Source organism: Sinocyclocheilus rhinocerous, unplaced genomic scaffold, assembly GCF_001515625.1.
Source record: "Sinocyclocheilus rhinocerous isolate Xijiao unplaced genomic scaffold, SAMN03320098_v1.1 scaffold95, whole genome shotgun sequence".
Classification (NCBI taxonomy): Eukaryota; Metazoa; Chordata; class Actinopteri; order Cypriniformes; family Cyprinidae; genus Sinocyclocheilus; species Sinocyclocheilus rhinocerous.
In genome coordinates this window covers 1,514,268-1,527,213 of record NW_015662004.1, presented here as the reverse complement: position 1 = coordinate 1,527,213, position 12,946 = coordinate 1,514,268, and the positions used below count along the sequence as shown (strand labels likewise).

General features: G+C 33.6%; 1 protein-coding gene across 2 annotated transcripts in view; it reads left to right on the top strand.

Moving 5' to 3' along the window:
• The window catches only part of LOC107727277 (transcription factor COE1-like), a 139,698-nt gene that overhangs the window by 119,942 nt on the left and 6,810 nt on the right, over positions 1-12,946 (top strand). Inside the window, exons 11-14 of one of the 2 annotated variants that reach the window (XM_016537101.1) lie at positions 2,739-2,827; positions 10,671-10,736; positions 11,689-11,866; positions 12,031-12,210. In XM_016537101.1, coding sequence (XP_016392587.1) covers positions 2,739-2,827; positions 10,671-10,736; positions 11,689-11,866; positions 12,031-12,210 — 513 coding nt within the window. Of the gene's footprint in view, positions 1-2,738; positions 2,828-10,670; positions 10,737-11,688; positions 11,867-12,030; positions 12,223-12,946 lie in introns of both variants that reach the window. The other variant, XM_016537102.1, reaches the window with a different exon arrangement.

Here is a 12,946-nt window from a genome sequence, read left to right as displayed (position 1 = left end):
TACGCACAGGGTGGGGTATATGGTGCTCATTAATTTATTGTCAATGATGTTCTAGTCACATCAGTATGACAGTATCAGCCAATCGTTTTGGGCTGACGGCTCACAGATGTTGACACTATTCACTCTTTGTGGGCTCAAAATATTCTCTGTTTGGTTAACTGAATTTCTGTCACCAAAACAATTACCAAATTTCTTACAAATCTGTTAAGTTGGGATAAATTAGACCAAGTAGGCTAGCCATTAACCTATGGATTTCCATGTCCTTGAGCTAGTATCATGTCAATATATGATATAGATGCATTAGATTGTTTGCCATCACCATGCTAGCATGCCATTCCACAGTTCATACTGATATTCTTTTAACAACTCCCTTCTGAAACATTTTGGGACGCTAAATTAGCTGGTAGCACAGTTAGATACTTCTCTCGCTTAGGCTATATTTGGCCATTTAACCGCTAAAGCTACCAAGGGAGAACTATAAACCAACATCCCTGTGCAAATAGTTGAAAGTTACACTTAAAAATTCATGATATTCATTTATTAATGCATAATTTGATGAATAAGTTGTGTTATAATATAATATAATATAATATTAAATAAATTATAATATAATGTAAATTATGAAATCATATAATTAGCTTTTATTAATTAACTTATTAATAACTTAATTAATAACAATCGTTGTTATTGGTTTATTTATTTATTACATGCCTTACATGATTAATAAGGTATTTCTATTTAATAAAGTATTTAACAAATATAATATAATATAATATAATAATATATGCCATGATCAAAATGTCATTGTTGCTTTTGTTAATTTAGTTTAAGTTTATTACAAAATGGGTTATGTTATGTTATGTTATTCTAATATACTGTAGCTGCTTACTGTTAATGTACATTAAACCACAAATACATTGCATGACAGTTGCCCACAAAAAGCATTTGAATACACATCTTAAAAATGTAAAATCACACTTAAAAATGTATGAATGTCATTGGATTAGATGCAAAAATATGTTTGAAGGCTTATTTCATTGAGCATGATGCCAAGATAAATTATGCTCAATTCATTAAGACAATTCCTAGTGAAAAACAAATCCTAATGGTTTATCTTTCCCAACACGTCCTGAGAACCCCTTTGTCCCCGCACCTCTCTCTCTCTCTCTGCCTCTCTGTAGACCTCTGGGTCTCTCGGTAAGTGAATGTTTTCCCCAGCCTGAGTGAGAGGATTGGCTACAATGTAGAAATCAATGGCCATAAGAAAGGAGTGAAGTACTCCTGACACATAGAAGCATGTGAATGTGTTTGTGAGTGCAGTGACTCATCCATCTCCATATTACTTTATTAACAGATGCCCCACACACAGGAATCCATGCACACGCCAGTTTTCTTTCTCCTTCGTCCAGACAGGTTTTTAAACTAATTAGATATTATCAACCAACATTTCCGACGAACTGTATAATGAAAGGTCGTTTATTGCGGTAATAACTGTGGACAGCAGCACTTATACTATCATTAACCTATATGTTCTTAATTGCCAGGCACTAACTTTTCAATATAACTTAAACAGAATTTACAGTATCTTAACCATCTGCTCCAACTGACAGGAAAGTACCTATGTTTCATGCCCCAGCAGCCCCTAACACTCCCTCACACTCAAACTGTCCAAACCACTCTCTCTTCCTCTTTTCTCTCTTTCTTCTCACACGTCCATCCTTCAACAGCCTTGGGACCAGTTATGTTGGGGCCATGTTATTTATGAACGTTTTGCAATACATGTTCATATTTTGGGCTTAATCGGATGCCATTTTTGGATCCCATGAACACTGAACCACATGCTAACCAAAACACAGATGACAGCAAACAACTTGGCACCTATAATACACAGGCTGTTATGAATATAAGATGGATATAGGAAGACTCGTATAACATTTCATGTAATGTTCCACACTGTGTTAAATGCTTTGCACAGTGAAAAAGTAAGTTTTGCTAATTTATTAGATTTAGCAAAGTATTTAAGAAATTAATATCAGATCATATCATATCATATATCATATCATATCATATTATGCTATATTATATTATATCTGTATCTTTTTTTTTTTTGCTGCCTCTTTTGAAAATGTAGTTTGTTAGTTAGAACAGAACTGACTTGAATGCTAATGCCATTAGGAGTTTTGAGTTTGGTCCCCTACTTTTAAGCAGGCTCTCAAAACTGTGGCACTTTACAAAGTGCCAACATGAAAAGATCTTCTACATCCATTTTCTGTCCATTACAGGAGCAAATGGTGTTAATATCTCTCCTGTCCTCCATCTCATCCCTCGCTCAGATTGAAAGACAGGCTTTCGTGTTTTTGACAGCATAGAGACTTTATGCAAAGTAATTGCTGTGTGAAACGTAAAACATAAACGTCCTACGATTACATGCTATACGCACTTGCTGCACTTAACATGGGCATAAGAATGCCCAATAATTCAAAATGACTTCTATTAGAACGGTTGTACATATTAATATTGCACTTTCTGCAGTTATTACTCTAGGTTGGAGTGAATTTTGTGTATATTTAGAAAAAAAAAGACAATTTACAACAACTAAATGTCCATGTTCAATTTTGTTCCAAAAGTATGCAAAGCCTTTTATTCTTTGCAACATATCAAAAGGAAAAAACACACCTTACCAGACTTCTAAAATTACATAAAAATGATGGATTTGTCTCTTTTGTTTGTGTCCACAGCTTTGAATGAACCTACCATAGACTACGGTTTTCAGCGGTTACAGAAGGTGATACCTCGGCATCCAGGAGACCCTGAACGCTTGCCAAAGGTACGAAAATGAATTTCCACTATTTCCAACAATAGGGTCAAAAAGAGTTAAAGAAGCATCAATGGAAATGTGCTGTTGAAATGAGGTGTTTGTTCAGCAACAGACAGAAAATGCAGTAATTGTCTGGACTGAAGGGAAAATGTTTCCATTAATTAAAAAAATCTTCATAATTTTAACAATATTTTTGAACAATAAAACAACTATAAAATATTTATATGCAAATAGTTCCCCTTGCATGTTGTTTTCTTTGGAAATGTGAATACCACAAATTATTTTTTCAGCATTATTTACTTTACATTGTTTTTATTTTACATAAAATAATTTCATTTTTTATTTTATGTAAGTTTATATATTTATTTTATGCATAATAGTTTTATATAGTTTATGCGAATCTCTATGTTATATTGAAATACATAAATGATTAATGTTTAGAGGCTTAATTGCACGACTCCATTGAACTAACAGGTTTATCAAGAATCCATGTTGTGTGGGCTGAATCATGAATCATTATACAGCTCTATGCATTTCATCTGACATTCCTCTATCACTATTAAGTGCTTCCAGATCCTCTTTCCTTGAGTTAGAAAGAGTGCTACAGCATTAGTTATAACATCAAAGTAATGAGTCTCACTTATGAAGGAATCGGATGGTGGGCCGGCCTGTGTTATATCATCATTGTCTTGGTGATGAAACTCATATGGTAATAATTCTGCTTGGATGAACATTAGAGTCTGTTGCAAAAGGACAGAAAGAGTTGCATCATGAAAAAGAAAAAAAAAACCTGTCTTGCAGTATTACTTCTACATGTATACAGAGCCATGTTTGCATGTGTTGTGTTTTTTGTAAATGGATCCTCTGAGTGAAGAGGTACTCTATATAGTGCTTTATCTGTTTTTCAGGTTGGGGAAATTTGGTCTTAATGAAACCATGTTGTTTAATTGTGTAAATACTCCAAATTAGCTAGCGTCACAATGAGAGGAGTTATTTGGTTTGCATTTGTTGTGCTGGAGCTTTAGGAATATGACATAAAACATTCTTTGTTCAATCATTGTGATTCACAGTTCAAATCTCAGTTATACCGGGACTAGGTCAGGTGTCAGAAAACACTGGCTTAGATTTCACCAAGTACAGCGTGTTCCTGGATCAACTTTCTTGTTGGTTCTGGAACAACAATCTCAATGACAATTTTTATTTATTTATTTTTTAATTTTTTTTAGGATTTAGGGTTAGACCTCAGCTTAGGCCTGAGGTTTGAACTAAAGCAACATTCTGGCATTTTGATTTAAGTCTTATAATAATATAATATCCTTTAGGCATTAGAGAAATAAGTTTAGTCATTATGAATGAAAGTTAATATATTATATTATATTATATTATATTATATTATATTTAGGTTATTGAGCTATTAGGTTAGTATTATATTATTTTTATGAGTTAATATTGAGGAAATTATACATTGATGAGAATCAACCTGTCAGAGTCTTTCTCTAGACAACCACCTTTATATAAAATTTGATTGTTTGATGGGAATAGTGTTCCAGAGCCAGCAATGATGCTGTTTTATGAAGATACTTGGCAAAATCGTGGAAACTTCAAAAGTTCCCTTTCAACATATATTTTCTGTTTGGAGCTTTGAGGATATTTTGCTTGTTCAGATTATTCTGTTCATTTCATAAGTGTGTATGTATGTTTGCTCATGTACTGTGAGCTTATTGTATATACATGTATGTTTGTGTGTGTGTGTGTGTGTGTGTGTGTGTGTGTGTGTGAGAGAGAGTTTAAGAGCGCGGGCACCCTGAGGTGATCCATCATGGTGAAGTCAGCTGTCCAGGGGTGCCTCCCGGCAGGTCAGCGATCGAAGTCTCCGCTGGCCGGACTTTATTATTGCTCCACCACCAGTAATTGAGTCACAGCAGTGGATGTGTGTGTGTGTGTGTGTGTGTATGTTTGAAAGGAGGAAGAGAAATTATTCCAGCACACTGGCACCTCTGACATTCAGAACAGTGTTGAGCTCAATGAAGAGGTCGGACATATGGAGGAACAGAGAATCATACATAATCTCTCGCTCTCTCTCCATCTCTCTGGTCTTGGCCGCTGTCCCATTGGCAGCAGCGGCACAACACACACACACACATGCACTGTTCCTCTCCGCCCCATCGATTTTCTCGTCCTTATTGAGGTAATAACAGTTTGTTGATGGGGCTCTCTTTTCAACTGCTCACCTCAATCATACCAGTCAAACACAGGGACGCCAAAGAGAGAGACTGGCACACACACACACACACACACACACACAAACCCACAGATCTAAATGAGGACATACCATAGACTTCTATTGTTTTTATGTAAAGCTGATTATAGACTATAGACTAATTACAGACAAACTGTAAACAAAAGCTAAACTTTTTTGAAGTAAAGATAGTTTTGCTTAGGAAGCTGCTGTATTTGTTCACAATACAATGAACCTACTGTAAGAAGATTTAAGAGTTAAAATGTATGTAAGATATTTATGTTATGATATGTTATTTATAGTTATTTCAAGCAAAATTCACACAGCAATGTTTTGGAATTCACACAGCACTTTTTGGAACACAAAGCACCAGATTAAGCAAACATTTGCTGTAAAATACATGCAATATGTCTATTTTGTATGTTTATATTGTTTTTGACATATTCATCAGTCAATAGAGAGACAGTTCGGACTTTTTTTTTTTAGCTCCAGTTCATTTTTCAGTGTTTCTCTGATCTAAAGCTCTCAGTTTAGATTTCTTTATAGGCTGTATTGTTCCCAGTTCAAAGCCAGACGCAGACAGACATGAGAAGCTCAGAAGGACAGACGGTGTAGTAGCCCGTATGAAAGGATTAGAGAGGACAACAGAAGTGTGAATGCTCTACTGGACATTTACATTGACAATGAGATCTGACGTGGACCAACACAACCTGCCCATTTTGGAGCTTTTATTGATCCGTTTTAATATTTGTTTTCTTAAAGAAGTTGCTCCAATGCTGCATGACTTTATAGCTTCCGTGGACACAAAAAACGATGTTGAAGCATTTCAATTTAATCATAAAAACTCCAAAAGAAGACAAAAAGCATGATATAAGACCCATAAGACTCATTCACTTTATTCTAAAGGTTCTGGTGCCATACAGTAGCTTTGTATTAGGGGGGAAAAAAAGTCATTATTTGTATTAATACAAAATATTATGCATGAAATAAATTTAGAGAAAGGTCTTCTAAGATCTTCATGCTAGCACATGTTTTCAAAGGCCACAGTTTCATCTCAGTCCATTTCCAACTTTAACCCTGTAAAGTCTGACTTTAAACTGTTTTTTTTTTAATGGAACCATTTATTAAACCTTTAGACAAAGTCTAAACAAAAAAGTTTACATATGTGTTTTTGAGTTTAAAATGAGGTACATCAGGCACATCTTTTATAGTTCATATTGTATGATATAGGAGAATATGGAGCTCACACTCAAGAAGGAAAAAACAGTTCTTTCTGGTCCTTCAATCTGATTGGCTGAGAGCCTTTTGCAGCGGTGTGATATTCTAGTGATATCGGAACTCCAACCATTTCACCGTTTGTATCAGTCCGCTAGCAGTGTTTCTCATAGTGAGTGTTGTGGCAGACGCCCAAATCCACTAAAATGTTTACAAATAATACTGTTTTTGTGTCACAGTTTTTTTTTGAGTTTTTTAGGCGAGAATGTACTTGTTTAGACTTCAAATAAGCGGTTTGTTAATAAAGATAACGTCTATTTGAAAATTTGCTTCAACGTTTTTTAAGATGTGAGCTCCAGGGCGTCAGCGGCCATTCAGCGCTCATGAACCCGCCGAGAACAGCCTTACCTCAGCCAGTTCTTCTGGAATTTACCGCTGGCTCTGATATCTCTATAGTGGTTAAACATGAGATATAATTTATTCTGGGTAAATCTAATGGTCCATCTTTGGTCTCATTAATCTATTATTTGTTCCAGAGAAAATAGTTTTGGCTGAGGGCAAAATCTCAAAACGTAAAATGTTATATAACTAATGCTGTATATCAGAGCACTGCCTTTGTACTTTTGACTGAATTGCCAAGCAACTTTTATGATGGCTGTTGTTATTGTTTATTAAATATTATTATTCAATAAATAATATATTATATAAATAATAGTAGTGTTTAATAATAGTAGTTAGTATTGGGAAATGGTGTGTTTGTTCGTGATGGTGATTTTAGTTACATTATTCTGCCATTAAATGGCGACAAGAGACTGTTTTTATGAGTGGGTCAGCAGTAAAGACGTTTATATTGAAAGAGACTGAAACAGGGTTGTAAACAAGAAGTTATTTTTACTTTCCACACAGCCAACAAATACACTGAGCAGCGCTGTCATTTGGAAATCACCCTTAACAGATGAAAGATAATACGACAAAGATATCGCTTTCCTCAGCGGACATTCTCGTAGCCGTGCGTTATGGCTGTTTATCAGCATGCTGTGATTACCCATGGCCGAATCACAGCAGTGCTGATAAACAACCATATCACACTGCTACTCGTGTGATATTGCTCATATAATTATTATAAAAAAACTCAACAAAATATCCAATTTGATGCAGATGTTGTCATTTATATGGGCAAAAAGTAAAATGAAATTCTGATAGCTTGTAATATGAGATCTTTATAACTAATTAACATAATACATAAAATGCATATGAATATCAGTTGTTGTCACTATGTATCTCCCAATAATATGTTTTAGTAAGGTGCTTAGTTTCATGATCAAAGCTTTGTACTTTTTTTTGGGCAAAACATGCTGTATAATGCAATGCAATGATGATCTAGAGGACTTGGAAATGTGTGTATCAACTATGATAAAGTAGGCTATATAGGGTTAAAAAAAAGCAGGTTTTAGGAAATACTTTTCCAGGAAACCAAATTAGCTGATATCATCAAGATCCTGGTGAAGGTTGCATTCAGAGGGGGGAGCAATTTTCTGCCTGTCACTCGGTTAGCTGGAGCAGCACCCTTCTACATTAACTTCTCCCAAAGACCTCCCACACACCAACATACAGGACAGAGAAATATAAGGAAACCGCTTGAGGACTGTGTGAACGGTTCTGCAATTCAAACACCTAACAACAGTACCCTTATAGGAAAAAAATACATGAAATGTAATTACATGTAAAATTAAAGGACCTCATTACTTTGTATGCGTGAGCAGAACAAATTTATTTGTAAATTGTTTATAAAACCATTAATTTGTGTGACATTTTATGTTTATATACATTATATTTACATTTATATAAATTAAACAATTAACATAAGACTGATTTTACGTACAATTTAGATTTAAGACAGAATAAGAAATGTTTTATGATTTATTTGTTTTTTATTTATATTTGTAATAATTTATGTATTTTTTTTACTGAAAGATTTACATTCACAGGAATAAAACAGTTTATGATTAAATGCTTTTATAAACAATATACATTTATAAGAATTCAACAACTTAGGTATGAATTGTTTTAACAAAAGATTCACATATGAATGTGACCAATTACATATAAATTTTTTATGCAACAATTTATATACAAATAGTTCTACTATTTATATAAATGCAAAATTATTGCATTTATATCAATGCAATAATTTACACAAGAATGGTTTTATAAATGATTTACAATTACAACAATGCAACAATTCACAGAAGAATGGTTTTACAAACAATTTACATTTGTGTCAAAGCAGAAAGCACCAATCAATGTAAGAATGGTTTTATGCACTTTTTGCATTTATATCAATGCAACATTTAATGAAATATAAAGTTAATATACGAATAATTGACATTTATGCAAGAAACGTTTTATGATTACATTTATAACATTCAATAATTTATGTAAGAATGGTTTAAGTTTACATTACAAGTTTACACAAAAATGCATTATTAGAGTTTTTGTTTTGCTTCTTTTTCATGAATGTGATCCACTGTGTTTATTTAATCATGCGGACATATTTAAATAGCATTTGATATTTCCACATGTGAAACATTGGTAATGTGCTCCAAAATCACACACACACACACACACAAAAAAAGTGAAATTCATGTGGTTTTTCAATAAGGGTATTTTGATTTATTGCCTTTGATTTATGAAAGAAGTCGAATGACAAACCTACATGATATGATCCATGTTGCATCATTTATTTGTAAATTGTTTATAAAACCATTAATTTGTGTGACATTTTATGTTTATATACATTATATTTACATTTATATAAATTAAACAATTAACATAAGACTGATTTTACGTACAATTTAGATTTAAGACAGAATAAGAAATGTTTTATGATTTATTTGTTTTTTATTTATATTTGTAATAATTTATGTATTTTTTTTACTGAAAGATTTACATTCACAGGAATAAAACAGTTTATGATTAAATGCTTTTATAAACAATATACATTTATAAGAATTCAACAACTTAGGTATGAATTGTTTTAACAAAAGATTCACATATGAATGTGACCAATTACATATTCATTTTAATGCAACAATTTATATACAAATAGTTCTACTATTTATATAAATGCAAAATTATTGCATTTATATCAATGCAATAATTTACACAAGAATGGTTTTATAAATGATTTACAATTACAACAATGCAACAATTCACAGAAGAATGGTTTTACAAACAATTTACATATGTGTCAAAGCAGAAAGCACCAATCAATGTAAGAATGGTTTTATGCACTTTTTGCATTTATATCAATGCAACATTTAATGAAATATAAAGTTAATATACGAATAATTGACATTTATGCAAGAAACGTTTTATGATTACATTTATAACATTCAATAATTTATGTAAGAATGGTTTAAGTTTACATTACAAGTTTACACAAAAATGCATTATTAGAGTTTTTGTTTTGCTTCTTTTTCATGAATGTGATCCACTGTGTTTATTTAATCATGCGGACATATTTAAATAGCATTTGATATTTCCACATGTGAAACATTGGTAATGTGCTCCAAAATCACACACACACACACACACACAAAAAAAAGTGAAATTCATGTGGTTTTTCAATAAGGGTATTTTGATTTATTGCCTTTGATTTATGAAAGAAGTCGAATGACAAACCTACATGATATGATCCATGTTGCATCATTAATCCATTGTTTGTGAAAATTTGTTCAAAACGCAGAATTTCGTGTCTCAACTTTGACAAGCACACCGTTTGGTGCACTTATCCCATGCACATCCCATGTTTGATAATGTGGAGATATTGCACAAGCCACATAATCACATTATTAAGGGAACACAAAAGTCACTAATGTTTTCCAGCCATTGCACTTAAACAATCATGACACCCTTTGTCCTTCTTCCCCATCATGTGACTGTGCAGAAAAGCGTATGTTAAAGTAATTACTTCTCATTAGCGGGAACGCATCGATCCCATCTCTGATGTACCATCATCGCAAGAGCTCTTACGAGAGCCGACTCTCTGCTGAGTTATTGCCCAGTACTGTGAAACCGAGTGACCTTCACTGCAAACATAGATTGCATTGTCCTTCCTCAACGCAAAGCAGATGTTTGCTGAAATACTGCACTTTTTCATCCTGACAGACACAGAAAAACTGAGCAAACATCAGCTCCATGTGTTCCACTTGGCTGTGATCACTAATGTTATTAAACGGAAATTCAACCCTTTTTCATCTGTGAAAGAGAACATCACGTTACAAGTGACAAGTATTATGGATTTTAAATTTATAAAGAATGAACTGAGGATGAAACTGGTTCTCAATCTTTTTCATCATTAATATTTCCTTTGTTTGTGTTTTCATTTGCATACAGGAAGTGATTTTGAAGAGAGCAGCAGATCTAGTGGAAGCACTTTATGGAATGCCTCATAATAACCAGGTGAGGAAGAAACTCTGATTATGATTGATACATGACAGTCGCATAAATTCCCTTCACCATCAGTGGGCTATTAACACATTTTGAAAATATGTGAGCGTTTCTGTCTGTATTTTTGGGCCTGCAAACTTAAAGTAACCTGCAAATTAAAACATTAAAAAAAAAAACTTATTAGACTCTTGCTAGTTTATTTAATTTGTCTATGAATTATGTCCAGCAGACAAACATAAGAATTATGATTTTTTTATTTTTATTTATTGATTTATTCCCCCCATTTTCAAATGTTGTGGTGGCATTTCCAACACGTCAAATAATGCATTGGGTTTAATAGCGTTCTGTGATGGAAATGAAAATGGTGAAAATGGCATTTCAAATATTTTTTTTAAATTACTTGATTCACTTTGTTTTGCTAAGCCTATACTTTCATAAACGATTACACTAACTTCTGAAGGAAAAAAAATATTAGTAACAAAATAGTTCATCATGAAGGACATGACACCACAATTGTAATTTGTGTTACAGTATGTAAATTAATTTAACGCAATAAATATCAAAATTGTTCACTTTTATTTGGATTTTAACAGTTTTTAAAAATTTTTATGGTGCATTTTGTATTAGTGAAAGTCTGGGTCCTATAGAATAGAATAGAATAGAATAAGTAAATAAAGTAAAAGTAAATAAATAAATAGCCTTTCTTTTGACTCTAAGTAATTTTGCAATTATATGTCAACTACAACTCTCATTAGAGTATTGGTAGACTGTTAGGTTACGGTTAGGGTTCGTAAAATACGTTGCCATGTATTTTCAAACTTACTTATATTGAGTTGAATGTCTGTTGAGGGACCATTAAAAAAAGTGTTACCAAAATCAGTCGTAGGACATAAAAGTTGAAAAACCACCCATTTATTCTATGAAAGTGTTCAATTGTGAGAGATGATGGATAATTTTTCCTTAGGAAATCATTCTTAAGCGAGCAGCGGACATTGCTGAAGCCCTGTACAATGTGCCACGAAACCACAACCAGCTCACCGGCCTCACCAACAACTCCGTCCATGCAAGCATGATGGGAGTGAACTCCTTCACTGGGCAGCTCGCCGTTAACGTCTCAGAATCCTCTCAGGGTGGAAACCAGGGTGAGATATTTCCTTTTCTTGCTTTTTTCCCTCTTCACAGACTCTTGCTCAAGTGTGCGCTAAAGAAAATGTGATGTGTAGGATGAAGTTCATCAAAGCTAAATACTACCCACTACTTTGACGTAAGGGTAAGTCGACTAAGTTTTCTCCGTGTCTGGCTGCAGGTTACAGTCGTAATACGAGTAGCGTATCACCACACGGTTATGTGCCCAGTTCCACCCCTCAGCAGAGCAGTTACAGTACGGTATCCTCCAGCATGAATGGCTACAGCAACAGCGGCATGACCAACCTGACTGGCTCCCCGAGCTTCCTGAACAGCTCTGCCGCCAACTCACCCTACGCAAGTGAGTACTGAGGTGTGATATTCTATAAATTCTTCCTTACTTTCGTATAGGGTTGGGTATCGTTTTGATCAATTCCGATTCCTATTCTGCTTATCGTTTCTGATTCTTTTCGATTCCCAGTTTCGATTCCAATGTGATTAAATAATGATATCAAACATTTATCCTGTGTCACTTTTTTGCAAACCATTTATTGGAGCTGAATACCATGAACAAAAATCAACAGGCTACATAAAAACTGGACTCTTTAAGAGCTGTTTGTGTGCAACATAGAACTGCATGATTCTGGAAAAATTGATTTTTTTTCCCCAATGGAAGTTGTGGTTCTCTCATGATTCTGAAGAAAAAACATTAGACAACTAAACAAAATCACATGTAATTTATGAATGAATGATTAAATGATTCACTCAAGATGTACTTGTTTCATTACTGGATGTATCAGCATTCTTGAACGAATCTCTTGTATGATTCAAAGACAAATACATTTTAACAGCCCCTTTTCGCCACCTACTGGCGTAACAATGTAATCGATAATCTTCATTTGACGTGTCAAATTACTTTCAAAAGGTGATTTACTCTATTTTAATCACTACCTTACACATCGTACACACAGTTTATATCTGAACTATAAACATTTATGTGATTTGAATGTTTGTAATACAGAAATAATGATACTGTGTGGCTGAAAAGACTGTGAAGCGGTTTCATTCATGACAGACAGCTGCTCTCTTTAGGTCAA